This window comes from Oreochromis aureus, linkage group 18, assembly GCF_013358895.1.
Source record: "Oreochromis aureus strain Israel breed Guangdong linkage group 18, ZZ_aureus, whole genome shotgun sequence".
Lineage (NCBI taxonomy): Eukaryota > Metazoa > Chordata > Actinopteri > Cichliformes > Cichlidae > Oreochromis > Oreochromis aureus.
Genome location: NC_052959.1, coordinates 22,380,124 through 22,400,981, shown reverse-complemented (window position 1 = coordinate 22,400,981; position 20,858 = coordinate 22,380,124). Strand labels below are relative to the sequence as shown.

Here is a 20,858-nt window from a genome sequence, read left to right as displayed (position 1 = left end):
TTAGCACTTATGAGAAAACTAGCAGTTCTAGGTAGCCAGTAAAAATCATTCAATAAGCACATTTTCTACAATTACGTGTCATTCACTCCTGTTCCTCTGGACTGATGTTAGCACTGCTGCTGTTTTTAGATGTAAATCTTGCCATGTTTTGCTTCACGTTTTGGTGCGCTGCACACAGGGAGGCAGGTATTTAAAATTAATTGTCAGGAAGTGGGTGAAAGCGCAGGTAAACAAATTAATGGAAGCATGTTTGTGGCACTGAAATAGAAATTTGAGTTTATCTTAAAATTTTGACTTGTTCAGTAGGTAAGTTCAAATTTGGTATACCTCAAAATGTCAACTTTGTTCTGCCTGGCTTTTTTTTTTTTTTAATTCAAAGGCAGAAACAAGCTTTCATACAAATCTGATGTTTGGGTGAAGATTTGGTGTGGTGTGGCCAAAAACACCTTGTATTTTTTTTAATGTGCTAGAGCGTGCTGGCACGTACAATCAGATTAGGTCCTTTCAGTTTTCTCTTAGAAGATTCATGGCAGGACCGAAGAAGTTTGATCCTCGGGAATGCAGTCCCTCTTTGGGTTTGGAAATTCTGGAATCTGTGAAAACTGCCATTCTGTCCCTGATTTGTAGTGCTCACCCACTCCAATGATACTTGACACAAAGGTCAGGTAGTTTGAGGGACAAGTTGAGTTGGAGTCACACATGACAATTCACACGAGTAGCCAGAGCAGGACACTGAAAAAATAATCCCACAAAAATCCCCCACTGCCCTATAATCTGTCCAGAAGTCAAAGATCTTGAAGAGGAGAAGACACGGGCTAAACTAAAACATTTTAATCAGTGCCTTTGGTACATGTATTACAAATATTTGTGGGGGACGAAATGTGAGGCGTTAATTGTAGTTTACAAAAAAAAAAAAAAAAAAAATTGTTTTTGGTGGTCACAGATCTAATATTAGAAACAAAATCACAGTGCTCATTGTGCTTTCTATATTTTTATTGCAATGATAAGATACAGATATATTTCCAGACATCCAATTTTATTAAATTATACTCCAATATTGCAGGAGACAGTCTTGAGAATGATATCAATCCAAATGTGGACAACTAGGTGATCAAAAGACACACTTTTTTTGTTTTGACCACAGATAAAACATGGAGGTTTTACAGTTTTTTTTCCACTTTCATTATTTCTCCCGGAAATGCGTGATGAGAAGCAGCAGCAGCATAGAGTAATACTACAATATACAACAGACTGATACTGTGCAACAGTCAAGAAAAACTGGGAGAATCTTTTTTTCCCTGCTCTCTCTTTTGTGAAATATTTATGTCAATATTCAGAGAATAGCCACTGGCAACTCGGGAAGGGAGAAAAAAAAAGACACTACCCCTTCTGGGGAAGGAAAAAAAACATAAATGGAAGTACAGCAGACAAAGCAACAAACTACAAAGGCTACAGGACAAACTAAAAGAGTTGTAGAGAAAGCTGTGTGGATTATTTTAAAATATTACTTCATCGGAGCGTGTGGGGAACCGGCAGGTCACTGTTAGTGTTACGCAAACCTCAAGTTAATGACTGACCACTGTGAGACATATGGCACCACACAACTAACCCACTGTGTCACACGCTCAACAGTTTTGTGGCAAATGTATTTAAATTAAAAAAAAAAAAAAAAGACAAATAAAAATGCTGATATCTAATAGACTCCCACTGTTGTTACCTTTAAATAATGAGTACACTTTATGATCATATAAAAACAAAAATAGATACTCTGGGGATTAAAGTTACACCTCCTAAAGAAAAGCAGGGGCAAACTTTGATTCTTAGACTGAGTAAATGCATATATCTGATATATCAATAGAATCCATTTATAAATGATACATTTCTATTTTATATTCTGAAATATATTCCTTGCTATGACTAAAAACAGCATCTAAGACATTTCTAGCCAGAAGATAACGTGAAGGAACAGCTTGGACCACGGTTAGCGGGACCACAACTGCCAGCTGGATTCACAAAGTGACGCCCGCCAACTGTTGTGTGGCGGCTTGTGCGAGACGAGACGGGGACCGACATGGTTGAGAGTCTAGTGCAAATGCCTTTAAACGGTTTCATTGAGACCAACAAGTCTTTGTTTAGCTGCACACTAACGACAACCGTGCTGTGCTTTTTCTCTGCAAAAGTTGTGTTGAGTTTGACACGGCAGTAACAAAACGAATTGACCTGAACGCGCTCAGCTCTCCGTGTTAAAGCGTACGTCGTCGTGAGCTGTGTTTGGCACTAGAGTTTGCGTAACATTATTATCTGGTTCTGTTTGCAAATGAATGAGCCGACTCTACCTCTGCTTGCTTTAGTTTTACAGCAAATGTCGTAATTGTTTTTGTTTTCAGTGAAGTAGGCCCGCTGCATCCCAGTTGCTCACACAAAGATGAGTTCCACATTATTAAACATGAACTAGAAGTACTTCATACAGTGTGTACAGGATTGCACTATGGTCATAAGCCGTTAAAAAAACAAAAAAAAAAACAAAACTGAAGATGGCAAGTACCTCAAAGAGCTGAGCGCTCTGCTGTCCAGAAGCTCCATCCAGCCACATTATAGTTGATTTTTTTTTTTCCTTTGAGTAAACTACAGGTTTTGGTCCATCTGGTGAGGTTCAGGTTTCAAAGCTGACCCGGTGGTCATTTTGCTGCCTGAGAAAGCTATCAGACTCGCCGCTCCTGGCACAGCTGGCTCGCCAAATTACCACAAAATGTGAGAGAACAGTGGCTTCCTGGCTTTTTCCAGAACTACCGTGGATTATACCGACAATACAGAGCTCATATGACAAAAAGGTGGCCAAAAAACAGAACGTCTTATTTACCGGTCAGTTTAACACCATCATTTTTTAAACTCATACCTAGGCTCTAGATCTGACCTCACATACAAAACATCCAAATGAATCCATTGATGGGATATAAATAAGAGACACTGGTTTGAACTAACATAAAGAAAAAGAAAAAAGTGGAGGAGGTCTGGTCTGATGGATTCCTCAGGCAAATGTGTCCGGTGGCAGTTTGTGTCACATAAATAACATTTGGGTGGGAGGAAACGGATCCACCGTAAGGCTTCTTTTTAAACATTTTTTCCCCATTGTCGTAGCTGTTAACTTTTCAGTGTTGCGTCTATCCCGGTACTGTTAGTGGAAGATCTCAACAACAAGAGATGGAGCCTCTCTGCAGCCTCAGCGGGCTCAGAGAGGCCGGACCAGCAGGTCCTGGGATCACAGCAGGGAGGGAGGGAAGGACAGAGAGAAGTAGAGAGTGATGGGATTGGAAGAAGTTTATGTTTGAGCAGTCTGAGGTTTAGTCTCACTTCCAAACCCTTCTTTCCTCTCTTGTGTCTCTTCATCTTCCTCTTCCTCATCCTCCGTGTGCTGCTCCAGCTCCTCCCTGGTGATCATCTCAAAGTCGTTTCCGTTGCTGTGCTGTGAGCCTTCATCCTCTCGGCGGTCACTGTCTGTGTCTGACTGGCGTTCCTCCGTTCCCTCCCCCTCCGCTTCCTTACTCTCCTCCCGCCCTACCTCTTTACTCTCCTCTTCATCCTCCTCCTCTTCCTCGTAGCCGTCCTTCTTTTCGCTGTCCGACTTCTCGTCGCTGTCTGACTTCTGAGCCTTGGTGGAAGTGCCACCGTCCTTCTCGTCTGACTTGTCTGTGCCCTTCTTCTCGCTGCCTCGAGGTCCCTTGTATTCATGGGTGTAGAGCGGCCTGAACGAGTCGATGAAACCAACGTCTGCTGTCAGGTTGGGCAGGAACCAGAAGTGATGGCGCCCGCCAGTCACCAGCCAGATAATGAGGAAGAGAATGCAGCGAGCTGAGGAGACAGGAACCAACCAGTGAGATAAACTTAAAACACACCGGGCATCAAAAAGTGGAGGAGAAAGAGAGACCATATTTCTCCCACATTAGCTTCTCATCACTGGGTCCCTGTTAAAACCACAATTTAAAGTCCTTCTCCTCATACAGTCCTGAATGATCAGGCCTGATCTTATCTTAAAGACCTCACAGTATCATATTAACCTAATGAGGCACTGTTCTCAGACTGCAGGCTTAAGCTGTGTCCACACTGAAAGCTGATAGCTGGTCGCTTGCAGACACACCAGGCTACGGTTGCCTAGGCAACCCTATATTCTATTTACTAACAGGCTATATGACCATTTACAGTATCCTGCGCTCTCATTGGTAGTTGCCTCAATCGGTCTCCTGGAAGCTGAGAAAAGTTTATTATCAGGTCCCCCCCACTTTTGGTCCCCATGGGTTATTTTATGAATCCCTTTCAATCCTCTGCTGCAGTTTCTAAAATTAGAATGGGAGGCAGAGGCTTTAGCTTTCAGACCCCTCCGTTGTTGGAACCAGCTCCCAGTCTAGATTTGGGAGAACTTTCCACTTTTAAGATTAAACTTCAAACCTTCCTTTTTGATAAAACTTAGTTGCTGGATCAGCTGACCCTGAACCGTCCTCTACTTATCTCAGCAGAAATCCAACTTAAAATTGTTCATGTGTTGCCTTAATTTTCCATAGAATATTTTTTACATTGCAAAAGTGGAGAAAAAGGCTGGGAACTGCGGAGATTTCCCTCTGACATATGGCGCAGTTTTCACTAAATAAATACAGAACACAGACTTCAGCTGTGGAAGTGCGTCTCATCAACAACATGTATTGGCACAAATTTCATCACATCCCTGCCTGGACCGATGATTTTATTACTGTTTGCACTTACCGACAGCTAGAAGCAGGATGCTGGCCACAAAGCAGCCAGCTGCAACACTTAGATAATACACTCCAACACGCATTTCAGCTGGCCACAACGGAAACAGTGTGGCCGCTATCACCGCAATAACTGAAAGACAAAAACCAGGAAAATTCGTGTCAGATAACTCTTTCATTCTGTTTTTGACGGTCAAGGAGAAGAACTACGCTGACTTACCGAGAATCAGACCCATCGCAAACGTCTTGAAGTGGACAGGATCATAAATCCACACGTACACCTGCAGGAGATAGGCACGCTTTGAGTACTTCACAAGCACTTCCTGTGTAGATTTAACAATCCTGCAAACGTACTCACCTCATTCCCATCCAGGAACAGCTGATCCTCATGAGGCTCCAATTTAAACTTCTTCTTCACCTCTTTCTTCTTTTTGGGGGTCCCAGGACTGTCATCCTGTCCGGTTAAATCAAAATTACATTTAAAAAATATACTTTATTTGAACTGTTATAAGTTAATTTGAACTGTGGAGTTTAAATTGTCAGGGTATGTTGTTAACATTCAGCTTAGTCATGCTTTCTCTTTGCCGACATAGACCAGACACCATGTAAACATGACTTTGAACTGGGCGTCTTTCCAGGGCGTCTACAGATCTGTCTCTATGCGCACTTTAAACTCTCTGAGTCAACATATCCGCCCATTTACTGTCAGGTTAGGATGATCACATCAGCTGGGTCAAGGTAACTCGAAGCAAACATGCAACTTTGGTTCCACCTGGGAACAAGCAGCTTCATTGGGATAATAACTGTTATTATCCCAATGAATAAGGCACATTTCATTTTGTATTCAGAGGGTCACATACACTTTTCTCCTTCTTAGTTTCAACGGCCTCGGGTTCTTTCTTCTTCTCTTTCTCCTTCTTCCCTTTTTTCTCCTCTTCTTTGCTGCTGTCACTCTTGGGCTTTTCCTTCTCCTTTTCTTTCTTGGTGTCCTTCTCTGTTTTTTTCTTCATCACCTTGAGAGCTCGGTGGAAGAACTGTTTCTTTAGAAGCCTACAAATAGAGAAAGAGAACATCAGATAATGAAGGGCTGTAAATACCGATGTGTGTGACTCACGGACAAATAAAACGACTGGCGAGTTTTAAAGAGTTGATTGCTGTGCTAGATGGAAACATAGTTAAGTTAATAACAAAGGTTTTATATAAGCATATGGATAATCTTTTTTATCTGTTATTCAGCATTTTTTTTTTTATCATTCAAATAATTCTGTAAAAAGTTTATTCAGGTTCCAGCTTCTCAAATTTAAGTATTTGCTGGTGTTTTTAACTTTCTAACATATTAGACAAAATAAAGAAATCATCATCAATGATAAAACAAATACAGGAAATAAACACTACTTAAACTCGTTAGTCCTTTGCACTGGTATTTGTAGTCACTGAGCTCTTCTTTACTGTATGGGGTTATTTCCATCTTGTTTATATGTATAGTAAGGGTTAGCTGCAACCCCACATGTTAGTCCATATGTTAGTAACTCTACTGCCAGTGCTAGAAGCAAAAATACACTGTTATGTGATAAAACCTAGCTTGTGTGGTGGGGTGTGTTCCACGGGGCAGCTACCTATTGCAGTAATCCACCGCTGACTCCCTGGTGGTGAACAGAGCCTCCTCTCCCTTCTTGGCTTTGGCCCACTTGGAGTCCAGCAGACAGTCCACAGCCTTGGAGGCTAAATGAGGAGACGCAACAGACACACAGCACTGAAGGTGTATTGAAATACTGTGGACTGTTCAACGTATTAATAAACACAATATGAGACAGAACAGTAGGCACATCAACAACAACATGCATCAGTGATGTGGACGGCCTTTAACATGAAATAGTACATAGATTTTTATTTTTCACACTCCAAAGCCTTGAATAGTCTTAACTTCTGCTTCCAAGCTATTGATCAACACAATATGAGGCACAGCAGGAGGCACTCTAGAAGAAATCCAACGTAATCATCACTAAAAACTTCCAAATGCTGACTTTTTTTGGTCACTTTGGGACAGTAACTTGAAAGAAGCTGCAGATTCAGATGATAAATCCCTTTTCTATTTTTATGTTAAAAATAAGTGATGTGTAATTATACTGGTACCTGTTCATCATTTTATCTCTCCATCTATATATCTATCTATACATATATATATATATATATGTATATTAAACAGCTTGGAAAAAAAACTATAAAAATGTTAAAAAGGGGATACAGAACCAGGCAAATGTTCAGTCTTACTATAGTTTTACCTGTTCACCTGATATCCATGCACTCATGACTTCTAATGAGAACAGATGTGAGGTCATACATCTATACATTAATTTGCCCAAAACATCTTTGTTTTTGTCCTTCCTTTAACAACAGCTAATCTGGTTTGAATCATGCCTACTTTTCCCCTTGTTTTGCAAAATGATTGTTGGGGTTTTCGCTTTACCTCAAAATATGAAGCACTGTGAGGTGACTTGTGATTTGGTGCTATATAAATAAAATTGGACTGAAGTGAACAGAAATGCATAAAGAAATGTAAAAACACAAAGAAATAAATAGGTAAAGAGAAATAAATATAGGCAAACACAAAAAAACAAGTGCAATATTAAACTGCACTGAATGTTGTACACTGTTGTGGCCACCGAGTCCAAACCTTCCATGTGACTCTGCAGATTTTGGCCTAGTAGAAAATTAGATGACATTTAGTAATGACAGTGATTGCTGTTTATCTTGGAATCAACATGAGCTTTAGGCCAAACTGTTATTTCAAACATGTTCATTTGGGCCCTGGAGCTACTGTAGCCCACAGCAAAGGTAAGAACTGGTAAGGTCATGAGATAAGAGGAAAAGCTGACCTCAGCAGTCACAACCTGCACAACCTACAACTACTGAGTCAACAGCACTTCCCAAAACTGACAAAAAAGGTTCACCTGTGCTACAAAAACAAATCAAACATAAACACTGTGTGGGACAGTCAGGTCTGTGAGTGAAACTGCAGCAGAAACGTGGAAAATCTCACAGCTCTACTGCTACATCCAACATGGCGCTGGTTTGTATTAATTGTCACGGAGACTCTGCTCCATCTGTGTGTTCAGCAGACAGAGGCCACAGACTTCAGACCAGAACTAACCAATGAAGTAGTCAACTCGGTGGCCCATCATGTTTGTCGACTTGGTGGGGCAGTTAAACCGAAGGTACTTGGCCACCGCTTTCTCCTCCTTGGTGGGTTCGCTCACCTCCTGCAAGAGCAGAGAAAAAAAACGTGTCACATGCAGTCTTCCCATCTGGTGAAATGAGGAATTGGCATATTCTGGCACAGAAATGCAGACAAGCGACCAAGAGGAAAACATCCTTATCCTAATTTATTGTACATATTTTGTGAAATTCAGCGGAGAATAGATACACTGACATCAAATGAATCTGCTCAGTCTCTTAACTCACCGACTACGAGCCAGTAAAAGCAATGCACTCATATATCACAGATCCTGTAATCTAGATTTCTAGCTAACAAGAAAAATGTGACAATTTTATTAAAAGCAACATCCATAAACTTAATTTCCCATCAAGTATGGTCAGCTCAGTTTTAGAGGTGGTGGAGGTCAGTGTCCCTCACTGTTATAGAAGTCATCATTTGAAGTTGGCTGTAGGATTGTACTTGAATAGAAATGTTCATTTTTCATACAGTAAGGTTAACTGGGCTACTGCCACCAATCTATAGACTCATCAGATGTGACAAAGTCGTATTTATCAGGACTTAAACCAACTCTGTCTGCCAGAATGACAAACCATTGATGAGAAGGTCAAACACAAGCTCTGGTGGTAACATCTGTGGCTATGCTCTCTGTCCCAAGCTCACACACCAGTAAGAAGTGTGTCTGGGATCAAGCTGCACTAAAAGCTAGATTCCTTGTAATCACATATGACAGGTAACTAAAAGCGAGGCAGAAGGGCTCTCCACTTCTAGAGCTTCTGTCTGTTTTTAGTGCGATTTTCATAAACTGCAGACAATCTGTCAGAGCATCCAGACCCTCCTCCAACTCATCACAACATCTGCACTGTCTGCTCAGCACTGAAAAACACGCCAGTGGTACTCAGCTCTGCTTCACCCAGTCGAGTCTGCTCCGGTTCACAGCGTGAAGAGGAAAAGAAGCCATCAAACAAGCCTTTGTTTGGAGAAGCAGGTATCCATCACACACAGCTCAGTTACCTGAGACTGCTACACAGGAAGCCCCCGCGTCACCGTCTATATGATCTACCTGGCTTGATCACTGGAGTATCAGCCGTTCTCTGTTAACCATGTGAACTGAACCGCTCTCAGTATGTAAAGACTAACTGCTAGTGTGCCACACCAAGAATAAAACACAGGCTCTTTGTGCTGTAAAGCTGTGAAACCATAAAGTCAAGAACAAAGCAGACCATCTGCTACCACTTTCTGTGTCCCACTTTGTGTTTTTTTTTAAAACACAGGTGAGTCACTTTATTACCACCTCAGCTTTTTGTGGCTGCTGGTTTTGCATTAAGGGCCACATTTGTCCAGACATCTCTTTGACTGGAGATTTGTCTTCATAGCACTGTCATCTGATTTCCAGGAAAGCCAGCCAAATGTGTCCTTTACAGGCTCCACTATGTTCTTGGTCATCCACCCTGCCTGTTCCTTTGTGCTTCTGCAGAAAATCTGGAAGGGACTGCTGATACACTCTGAGACACCTTAAAATTGCAGCATGGCTTACAGCAGCACGTATGCACTGGGGAGTTTAAATTATTTTTTAGGACAAAAGCTACGGCTGTAAAGTTTCCTAAAGTTCTTTATTATCCCGCTGCTCTGGTTTGCTGTTTTTAAAAATAGTAATAAAAATAGTAAAAAGCTTTTAGCTGTTCAGCTTCTAACCCACACCTTTGTGTCCACTAACTAAGACAGTGGTTGAAGACGAGTCTGTGCTCTCCCTGTCTCCCTCCTCTCTCCTGTGCTGTTCTGTCTGAGCTACCCCATAATTTGTGGTTAACGCTGTAATGGGTGAATAGGACTACTTAAATTGAGTGCAAAATTATACTGAACATCTGAACAGAGCTCAGTTGTTCCCCGAAAACAATTACCTGTTGCTTTGCTGTTTTAACAGACTACAAATGTCTCACTTGGATACTAACAAACGTCTAGAAATCTAAAATAAGATATTTACTTTTGATTTTTGCAGAAGAACAAAAATGCTAATTTTTTTACCTAAACATTTTGCACAGTACTTAAAATCACTTCACATTTTAAGCTGTATATTGATACATTTAACTTAGTGAACAACATTAAAACACAATGGGCATGCCATTTGAATAATTAAAAAAAGAAAAGCAATAACTACGGTGTCATCTGGTTGTGGCCCCACATGTGTGTGAATAATGTTTCACCAGGTAATGTATGTCGTAAGTTACTCTGTAACTGGAAACTCATTTTAACCCAACACTGTAACCTTCTACGTAGCCTGACGTGCACCTCCCGAGAATTGCAACTACACGTGTGGCCGATGCATACCACAACAACTCGAATGGCGTGGAAGGTTGCGGTGTAGACATTTAAGATGTTTCTGGTTACTACACAAGTTAGAAGTCTAAATCAAGGTAAAAGGGAGGAAACAGCACAGTGTGTTATGTAACTAAAGTCAAACATGAAGCGACCTGGGTTTAGGTAAATCTCACACAAGATATTCGATTTAAAGGAAGTCTACTGTATTATTTTTTATCCCTTTTTAATAAACACAAGTGTATTTAAACTTGAGCAGATTAAAGCCCACTTTAAAAAAATGGTTGGAAAAAAGTGATTTTCCTTTGGTGGCAGGCCCAAACCTCTGTTTTTAGTGCCAAGATTTTTATATGCCAGAAAAATCCTGCACCTATACTACAACTCAGAAATCAACCTTCCTCACCTTTAATAAATACTTTATGCTCATTTTGGAGATTATAATTTCTGTATATGATGTGCAATAAACTGAGATACTTGGAGGTACTTCTAATATTTAGTTAACTAATCACTGAGTCTGATTTAACACCATTCTGTTGACTTAAGATAGATATTTGGCTATAGTAATAACTAAAAGTGATAGCAGCTCCCTTATTCACAAAGGGTCACCACAGCGGGTAGCTCTGAATATGTAAACCACTACACTATGGAACCACTCCAGTATACGGACATAATAGTCTTGGCTTCAGGACATTCTGACTGTTGAAAGCTGTAAAATAAAAAGCAGGCTGGCAGGCTCGTAAATGAGATAACAGGATGTCCTGTAATAGAGCTGTTGGCTGAAACACATGGAGTGTTATCAGGTAGGATGGACCTGTTCAAGACTGTAAACTGATTCCCGTGGTCACTGATGAAAATAATCGCAATAAGTATTAGACACATCTCACTATCATCAAATGCAGTCCACTTTCTAATCCAGGCCAGGGGGCTGCAGACACCTCTTCCGGGGCAAGGCAGCCAAGAGACTCAAGCTCTACAGTGTCCTGGATCTGCCCCTGGGGTCTAAAATCTGGCTGGACATACCCTAAAAAGCTCACCCAGGAGGTGGCCGGAGGCATCCAGCTGCTCGAACCACCTCAGGGGGGATCCTATTGATATGGAGGAGTAGTGGTTCTACTGTGACAACCTCTAGAAAGACAAAGCTTATCTGGGAGGGGCTCCCCTTTGGAGGACACTCTTTTGTTGTTTGTATCTACAATGTCTTCTTACAGTCACTACCCAGAACTCAAGCCATAGGTGGGGGTGTGAATGGAGAATGAACCAGCAAATCTACATTGTTGATTTCTCACGCAGCTCTTTCAGACCTATACATCCAGATTACTGCAGACGCTGCACCAATCTATCAGTCAGACGCCTGCTCCTTACTTCTCTCCCTGGCGAATGAGTCCAAGAGGGATCTGACCCTCAAATATTTATATTACTGAGGGAAAACAGCTCACCTTAGTTCACTGCACTACTTTTTGCTGTGTCCAAGTTCTACACTGACAGTCAGTGGAGCAGCAGCTTCTCTAACAGACTGATTCAGCTCCACTGCCATAAAGACTGATAGAGGAAGTCTTTCATAACTTATGCAAGGGCTGTTTACATTGCAACATATTCCAACAGATTATCATTTGCACTCTCATTTTAACATGCTCTCTTCCACTTTTAACATATTTAACCATATATGGTAAGCCGCTTTAAATTCAGCAGCAGTGGAAATACTTGCAGGAGTAGATGTGGTTCAAGCTGCAGGACAAAAATGCTACAGCCAACTAATCAAAGGAGTTTGCAAACTCCTTTGACTACGATGACCTGGATGACTGAGAACCTTCACAGACATACAGCCAACTAAAGAAACAAACTGTTTTCCTCAGTTATAGTTGTGAGCCTGCTTGCCAGTTCCTTTGTGAAGCAAACTGCAGGACAACAGAATTAATCTTTTTTTTTTTTTTTACCTTAAAGAAATCGACCTTTTCTTTGTATGAACTTTATTTCAACTTAGACAAAGCTAGTTAATATTCTTCTTTTCTTTTTCTTGTTTTAATTATTAGTATGACCACGCAATTGTACCAAATCAAAAACAACCCTAACTAGCGATTATGCACATCTGGATCTCATGTACTTCTATCCAGCTTAGATAAGAGCCCCATTGTGTTCTTTTCTGGTGATTTTGTCCCCACCCCCGCCTGCCCATTCTCCTGTTTCCTACTGAGTAACTGTTACTGATCCCGCTAACCTACCAAGAGCTTATTATCATCTTCTGTTTGTCAATGCAAATCTTCTCCCGACCCGCCGCCTGTCCACACTGCGCCGGACCTTTCTTCCGTTTCAAAGGATTGTTTTACCTCCCCACTGCCTCAAAGTATGGCTCAAAATGGGGTTGCTGTGTGAACTTTAATATATAAAACGCAGTGAAATGACTCGTTTTAATTTTTAGGAGTTTTATAAATAAATCTGAACTGAGATGTTTTGGTTTAGGACACGAAAAACAGACCAACAATGACCTCAGGCATATTTCAAGTGATGCAAACGTGACCTGTAACGTCTCTAAACTGTTGCTCCTGGAGCCGGTCTAATTTGCAGTCTGCTGCACAGTCAGTTATGTGGAGATGCGCTGCATAGACTCATTAATTAAGTTCCCACACGTTATGTAAACACGCTTGGTTAAAGCTGACGCAGCTTAGCCAGCCAACATTTGCAGCCAGCCAGTTCAATCCAAGATAAAATAAAAACCGACTCCAGGAACCACTAAGTAGACATTACAACGACCTCATCGTGAAGTCTAGACAAACACATGATGGCTACTGGGAGCGCACACAAGAACCAGCTCGGAAACGTCGCGTTAAAATACAGATCCTAACGTTTGTTTTCGCTAGCCTGCTAACGCTAGCTACCGTTGCCATCCTCTGGCTTCATCTGTCGCCTGCTCGCGGCATCCCGCGCTGACGCTAACAAAGATCCGGCAGCGGGTCGTAAACCGGCGCCCGCTTTCACCTGTGGCCCCCCGACCCGCAGGAACCGGGTTTTTGTTTGTTTTTCATGAATTAAATTGATGTTACCTGGATCCGCTTCTTGTGCCTCCTGCGCTCCGCCATGATCCTCCAACTCAGCTCATCCGTGCTCGAGGCTGCGCACGCGCTTGGAGAACGTAGTATCGCGAGACTAGCCTAACGTTCGTTTCCCATTGATAAAATTCAAGAACTAATTTAATACATTTAATATTTTAATAGTATATATTTGTTTTAGTATTAGATATTGTAATTATATTACATAGAACTATTGTGTTTTTATTAAGAATTTGGATAAAAACAATACATGCTATGACCTGCTATGATGTATGGTTTGGAGACGATGGCACTGACAGAAAGAGACGAGTTTAGGTTGAATGGTTGAAAGGTTTGGACATTTGCAGAGGAGATAGCGGATAAAATGGACAGCGAATGTTGGAATTGCCAGGAAGCAGGAGAAGAGGAAGACCACAGAGTAAATTCATGTATGTAGTGAAGGAGGACATGCAGAGGAATGGTGTGACAGAGGAGTTTGCTAGGGACAGGGTGAGATGGAGGTAGATGAGCTGGTGTGCGGGTCTCTAAAGAGAGCAGCCAAAAAAGGAGAAGATAATAGAATAATGTGAATGTAGTCCCAGAAAACTGGGAAAAGTATAGTGCCCCAGAGTGGAACACAATCACTGTTGCTAGCTGAAGCTTTTTCTCTAAAGCCTTCTCACTTCTATCCACAAAAAAAAAACAAAAAAACACATGACTTTTTTCAGCTTGAAAATGATTGAGCAGATAATTGCCTTGACTGTTGCAGCATCTATTTTATACACCAGACAATAGATGATGGAATTATATGATTGCATAGTCATCCAGATCATGACACTCTAAAGAGGTTGATTTAAAGGCAACTGTCCTTCCTGTTTGATCCTAAAAACATTTAACCTCTCATTCGAGAAGCTTCTTCAGTTCTAAAAGCTGCCTCGACACGCCAGGACATGTTTGTATGCTCCCCTGACTCAGTAGCTCTGGGGTGTTATTAAGGTCACAGGAGCCAATTCTTGTTTTTAAACAAGTCATTAAAACTGTGAAAAAAAGAGACCAAAGAAAAAGCCCCAAATTAACATATTAAATTAATGTTAAATTAATACTCATGACGAATGTATGCAAACTTCACACAATATTCTCATTCAGCCCAACTTATTGATTCCATGTGATGACAAGAAGATGCAGATTCCTGTGTAGAAAAAAACACTTTATTTACAGTACAAGAAATGCAAAAAAAAAAAAAAAAAAAAAAAAAAAAAAAGTGACAAGCATCAAAATCCAGAATATTTAAATATGTCATTATTTTGTGTATAAAATATTTCCAAAATATGATTACTATGCTCTGCACGTCAGCCTACGGGAGCGTTTAGCAGCTTGCAAGAATAATTCAGGAAGCTATAATCAGACGAGCAAAGAAAAGTGATGTAGGACCTTATCGGCGTCTGATACTGTATCTTAAAATCCACATCACTTTCACTCCACTGCAGCTGCTGCTGTTAAATGTATAAAACATTCAACAGGAACCTGAAATGTGGATCTTCAGTCCAATTCAGCACAGTGTAAACAAATCCACCATAGCGGCAGCAGCAGCTCTCCAGAGCGTGCTGTTGAACCCTGTTTTGGTTTACATTTCTCCACTGGTCAGGCAGTCTCACTGCTGGCAGATGGAGGGGAGTTGTTTTCTGCCTCGTGGAGGTGGTCGGCGGATTTTATGACATCGGGATCTCTTGGACTTGCCACCATCTCCTCACTGTTGCAGTTAATGGGGGAGCCGATCTCTGATGAGCGCTCCCCGGGCTTCTCAGGGGTGGCCTGCAGTGGGGCGGTGGAGAGCGGCAGGTTCATCATGTACAACATGCTCCCAAGACGTCTGGACACCTGTAGAAGAGGAAGAGGGAAGGAGCACGCAGATGTTAACTGAAATAATTTGTGCTATAACTGAGACATTAGCGTATAAGAATGAATGAAATACAATTAGTGAATAAACTTTTTCACAGTAGACATTTTAACTCTCATTGTAAAGAAAAAACTGGGGTATTAATAGGGGCTGTACTCCACTAAGGACATGTTTGGTTAAACAAACTTTACTTTATCCCTTTAATAAAGTGAGGTAACTTCAGTTCAAATCTATGGAAGCTTGTTTCTGCAACAACAACAACAACAAAAATGTCAGCCAAAACTCAAAATTTCAGGTTCACTGGTGGAAACAAGCTTCCACACAAAGCCCATAAAACACTCAGCAAGGATATTTATAAAACCATTTCAAAGGGCTTCTCCTCAGTTCCCCAATGCTTGCACAGCGTTTAAATGAAAAGGTGGTGAAACACAGCAGTCAATATGCATTAGTCCCAACTTTCTGCAAAAGTGCTGCTGGGCTCAAATGATCATATAATTAAAAACAAAAAACAAAAAAAAAGGGTTTAGATAATTTTAAATATTCGCCTTTACTTTAGATTCTACACAGCCTCCTCACATGGAGTTGTATAAATAAGGGGTCACGTAAATAAACCTTTATTCAAGATTTATCCTCGTACATCAGATAATCCCTTCAAATCCTGTCTTTGGTGGCTCGGGATTGCATTTCCAGTCAGAATCTGTGTTTTTGTACCTGTGAGCGGATCTTAAGAGCTGGCCCCAGCTTCAGTCCCAGTGTATCCAATAAATGCTCCTCTGATAGGAGGGGCAGCGTCTCTCCGTCAATCATGTGGTCCTTGAAAGTCTATTGAAAATAACCCAACATTAGAAAGTCACAACAGAATGAATTTAGAGGCGGCAACTACAAAAATGTGAGGCTACTAACCTGGGCATACTCTGAACACGTGGGAATACTGTTAATAAAGTTGTACACATCATTCACTGTCCACTTCCTGATGTCTTCGGGCACCTCCTCACCATTTAAAAAGAGATTTGGTGGGCCTTAAAAGACAAAAAATGCAAGTATATTAAATAACTGTCAGCAGAACATTTCACAGTTTTATGCACAAGTGTTAGTATTTAATATTTCTTAACTCACCAGGAGGAAGGAAACCATTTCCAGGGACTGGGAACATGTAAGGGATCCCTGTTAGAGTTCCTCCAGTGGAAGGATACATGAATTTCTCCTGGAAAGCTGAACATTGGCTGGATATGTCTTTATCATTTGTTCCACTGTTGGCTGCGTCTGAACTCCCATCTTGGCTGTTCACGCAGGCTTTCCGGAGGCCTGGCTCCCCATCTTTGTAGTTCTTCCTGCTTCCAGTGGCCAGTTCAGGGTCTACTTTGGCCTGATGATGTGTCTTACTGGTGGCACACTCCTCTCCCATGTCGCCCTTTGGCTCGAGCTCCTTCTCCTCCCCCGATGCGGCCCCTGGGCTCTGCTCTACACTTTTATCTTCAGTCTGGCCCTTCACGTTGGACACATGGCTCTCCATACTCTTGTGAACAGTTGGCCTCCGACCTGCTCTGCGCCCCCGCTCTCTGTGCAGCGTGCTTATTGCTGGATATGGGTTGGCTGACATGAGAATACTGTTGGAGTGCAGTTCATCCAGGGTGGGCCGGTGGACGAAGACATCGTGGCCGTCTGGCATGCGCTGACGACCTCTAAACACCATGGGGTTGGAAGGGTATGACATGGGATTTTCAATTCCCATCAAGCCTTTCTGGTGCGCGTTCTCCAGCTCCTTCTGATGCAGGATGGCGTTCATTTCCATTCTGAAAAGAAGTGCATACAAATATTTTAGACGTATTTGTGCAGCAGTGGTGATGGAGCCATGATGTAAAACCCTTGCTGCAGCATGGGTGGGGGCATCAAGTCTCAGTCGTATTCAGTAAAAACAGTGATGCAAAGCAGCGTGTGGGTGGAATAATTTCTGAGATGATGATGATGGTGATGATGATATTCGGCACGTAATACCTGGCTATATTTTGCTTGTGAATGAGCTCCTGTCGCCGGGCAACAGTTTCCATGGGCTCTGAGGGTAAGAAGCCATACCCAGCTGAGAAACAGGAAGAAACAGACAGGCTGTCAATGCCAATCACTGCGCATTAAAACCACACAGGCTGTCTGGGAATTATCTCAGGCGATATTTCTGTGGCGCTCACCTGGTGCAGGGAAACCTCTTCCAGGCAGAACGTTGGCATGAGGAGGCAGAGGTGGACCGAGGTGAGGGCCCATGTGCATCTGCCTGGCTTCAGACGGGACCATCTCGGTAGGTGGTACTAACTCCCTGATAAGAGGAAAAAACAAAGACGAAAACTTATGAACTGGAAAACACTTTAAAAAACATATATTTGTAGGATCAAAATGTGGAGGACCAAAGTGGCCAAAAACAAAGTGTGTATTACTCTATTTATGTTTCCTTTTTAAAATTAATTTATTTGTATTTATGAATTACTGTTTTCATATTTATTTCCCCTTAATTATTTATTTTGTTATTTTCTCTGACATTTCTTTATGCATTTCTGTTTCACATAAATTTTGTTTTAACTGAGAGATTTTCAAAATGCCTCCTGAAGGAGGGGAAGAAATTAGGCACATAAATTAATGTATACATAATAATTTTGGCAATTTCAGAACTCCATATAAAAACAGCTGGTTTGCGAGGTCTATTTTAGCCTTAAAAACACCTCTTGCAGCATTTTCTTCTACTCGTTTTCTTGTGGTTGCCCTTTTTCAGACAACTATTGTTGTAAGTTTAGGAGAGAATTCAGCTACAGACCTCTCCATGAACCGAGGTTCGAACTGTGCGGGGACCCCCTGTAACCTCTGCTGCCCCTGGGCAAGGATCTGCGGTGCCATAGCCATCTGGTTCCTCATTATCAGCTCCTGCCTCTGCCTCAGCTCTGCAAGAAATGAAAAAGCACCACAGGTCACCGGGAGGCCGTTTTAGCTGCTTCACCTGGAGCATGCACTGACTGTTAAAGCTGGAGCCTGCAGGTGCTACTGAGCAATCCACCAACGTGCAAACACGGCGTGAGGGAAGGTGAGGGAAAACAGGCTTGATCACCAAATACAAATACAGAATCCAAATTGCCAAATACAGAATCAACACTGTATAAATAAAACCTGAAAAGTTAAATAATATTTTCTTGGTTTATGTTGTTACGCTGCTCATCCTCCTCACCTCCAGCAGACATCCCATTGACGAGTCGGTACCAGTGCTTCTCATCCAAAGACCCCTGCTCCCCTAGCGCTGTCATCTTCCTCAGCTGCTCCCGTGGGGTCATGACACACTCACGACCTTTGACCTTCACCTGAATGCTGTTAAGAAAGAGACCCAGGTGAAGGATTTCTATAAACTAGAAAACAGGACAGTTTACTTGAAACATTGATCCTATAACGCTCCGCATGGCAGGTAAAATGAAATCACACAAGATTATTTCTCACAGTAGCTGAAACTGAGCTACAAACCCCTCAGTGCTGGGTGCGTTTTTGTAATTCCCTCACATCACCACTAGAGAGCAGCAGTTCTCTATCTCACGTTGATTACTGAACATTGCAGGTAAATTCTGCCTATTGTCTGTTATTACATACTTTATGACTGCAAAAATGCAGCAGTGATTTCAGCAGCATGTAAATATTTGTAAACGGCCTGTAAGCGACCTTTTTAACTACAGCTAAGTATAACTCTTACCTCACCTTTTCCACAGACCTGGCCTTAAGTATTAATCTTAAACCTACCTTAACGCTAATACCTCGCCGTAATGCAAATCAATCCCGAACCGTTAAATCCAAATCCTAACCCCGTACGAAGGCCAGAACAAACAACTTGACGATTTCCTCTCATCTTTTCTGTCCTTGCAAGTGCTGCTGGTCCTCCTGTACAGGGATAGAGGCGCACTCACATGTGCGCTCACCCCAGATACCCGCATTGTTCTCGGCTGAACCAGCAGCTTGTGCAGATAAGTGCAATCGACTTAGAGACCTCCAATTAGCCTTCCACACTGCAGAAATCCCATTAGAAAATATGATACTGTAAACGACAGTAATCCAGCGCTGGTAATCCAGGGCCGGCGTGCATCTGGAGACATGAATATGGATGCTCACCCCACAGAACCACCTCTTCATATCAGGTTTGCTGATTAAACTGATGAGCCTGCCAGTGCAGGGACATGTGTAAGCTGTGCACATGCACTTGGACATATTATTTCTGCTGTACCACCCTCCCCCCCAGTCAAATGCTGCCATTAGATTTGCCCCCAGGCCTTGTGCATTACCCACAGTCTCTCAAGTTCCCTGTGAAGCCCATCTAATCTGAGGACTGTAATCCCCCTGTTAGTTCCGCAACAGTCTGCCACCTACATCTGCTGACCTGCCTACTGTCCGCCCTACTGCCCCATCCAACCCCCGTCCCCACCTTCACAGGCCCCCGCTACCCTCAGGATCCTATTAGCTAAGTCCTGGCTATACAGCACTTTAAAGGGATGTGTTGGAGGTAATCCGCACGTTTAGAGTTTTACCCTCAGCAAACCTTGCCTGTAAGCATCCCGGACAATACACCCTAAGTGCTAAGCCTATTAGTCTCCATTAGCTCCCAGGATGTCCCAAAAACACCTTGGGGATAAATCTGGGGATGCAATCGGTTTATGTGGAGCTATGTGGCGGGAACACATGCCCCCTTCACCTCCCTCTCTGCCAATGTCACCGCAGCCATCAGCAAACAAGAAGAAATGTATTTACGCGGCATTTATGTCCGTGTAAATCCCGAGTGGGCGCTGAGCTCCGAGCCTCGCCTTTAGTGTCATCGCCTTTACACACAACCAATATTTACACTTTCATCAGAAAGGAAGTAAACTGCAGAATTTATTTAAAGACTAATTGTTTTTCAGAGTGTGGATAAACACCTAACATAGTTTAACTCAGTCAACACGTCAACGAAGTAACAGACGTCTGATTCCAATGAGCCTCTGAGGAAACTGCGACAGGTCGCGTTATGTGATCACTATAAAGTACATTTTCACGAAAAAAATAATCCAGTGATGTTTGAAAAATTCTGAACGTTTCATAGAAACACTTTCAGCTATTTCGTGAATAATCATGACGCCTTTAAAATCCAAATAATAATAAAAAAAAACGTTTTTTAATTAATTATGTTCTCTTTTTGTAAAACAAACAGAAAACAACGATGTATGAATGAGCTCAGAGGAGTTACATCCTCTGACACACTGATGTCAGGACATGAGGTCACGTTTATCAGTGGCAGTGCCGATATTTACCTGTTAATGTTCATCTGTTACACTGTTAGACCCACGTCAACGAAGCCATTTTGATTTTATATACGCGGCAAACAAAAGTGCTGCTGATCACACTGTACCTAAATACAGGTTCACTCTCAGCAGCAACACCTGTGTTTACCTGCGATCCAATTTTTAAACAGCTGCACAGACAAATACGGTGTGACGAAGATCTAAAATTCCTTAAAACTGCGCATAATAGTTTTTTTTAATTGCGAATCTATATATCCCCTGGTAAATGGGGAAATATTATTATTTTAAACATCAGCATCATTATCACAGTAAGCACTTTCCTCATTTAAGTCAATTTATTACTTCAACTCACATTTCTGCACACACAGCATATGACAC

The 20,858-nt window shown here is 41.9% G+C and overlaps 2 protein-coding genes across 5 annotated transcripts; both read right to left on the bottom strand.

The window, feature by feature from the left end:
- Positions 1-975: 975 nt before the first annotated feature.
- Positions 976-13,387, bottom strand: sec62 (SEC62 homolog, preprotein translocation factor). The gene is made up of 8 exons (XM_039602516.1): positions 13,311-13,387; positions 7,894-8,002; positions 6,359-6,464; positions 5,603-5,792; positions 5,101-5,196; positions 4,963-5,023; positions 4,756-4,875; positions 976-3,849 (listed from the first exon to the last, which is right to left on the bottom strand). The coding sequence occupies exons 1-8, from the start codon at positions 13,344-13,346 to the stop codon at positions 3,320-3,322; spliced, it is 1,248 nt and encodes a 415-aa protein (XP_039458450.1). The 5' UTR covers positions 13,347-13,387; the 3' UTR covers positions 976-3,319.
- A 1,159-nt stretch (positions 13,388-14,546) lies between these two features.
- samd7 (sterile alpha motif domain containing 7) lies at positions 14,547-19,710 on the bottom strand. 4 transcript variants are annotated; one of them, XM_039602710.1, is made up of 9 exons: positions 18,955-19,710; positions 18,398-18,534; positions 17,993-18,116; positions 17,376-17,500; positions 17,188-17,269; positions 16,309-16,985; positions 16,096-16,211; positions 15,904-16,014; positions 14,547-15,173 (listed from the first exon to the last, which is right to left on the bottom strand). In XM_039602710.1, exons 2-9 carry the CDS (start codon positions 18,498-18,500, stop codon positions 14,937-14,939), a joined length of 1,575 nt encoding a protein of 524 aa, XP_039458644.1. In that variant the 5' UTR covers positions 18,501-18,534; positions 18,955-19,710; the 3' UTR covers positions 14,547-14,936. The 4 variants fall into 4 exon arrangements, with proteins under 4 accessions (XP_039458644.1, XP_039458647.1, XP_039458646.1 ...); XM_039602713.1 differs by having other exon boundaries at positions 17,188-17,245; XM_039602712.1 differs by having other exon boundaries at positions 19,321-19,710.
- Positions 19,711-20,858: the final 1,148 nt, after the last annotated feature.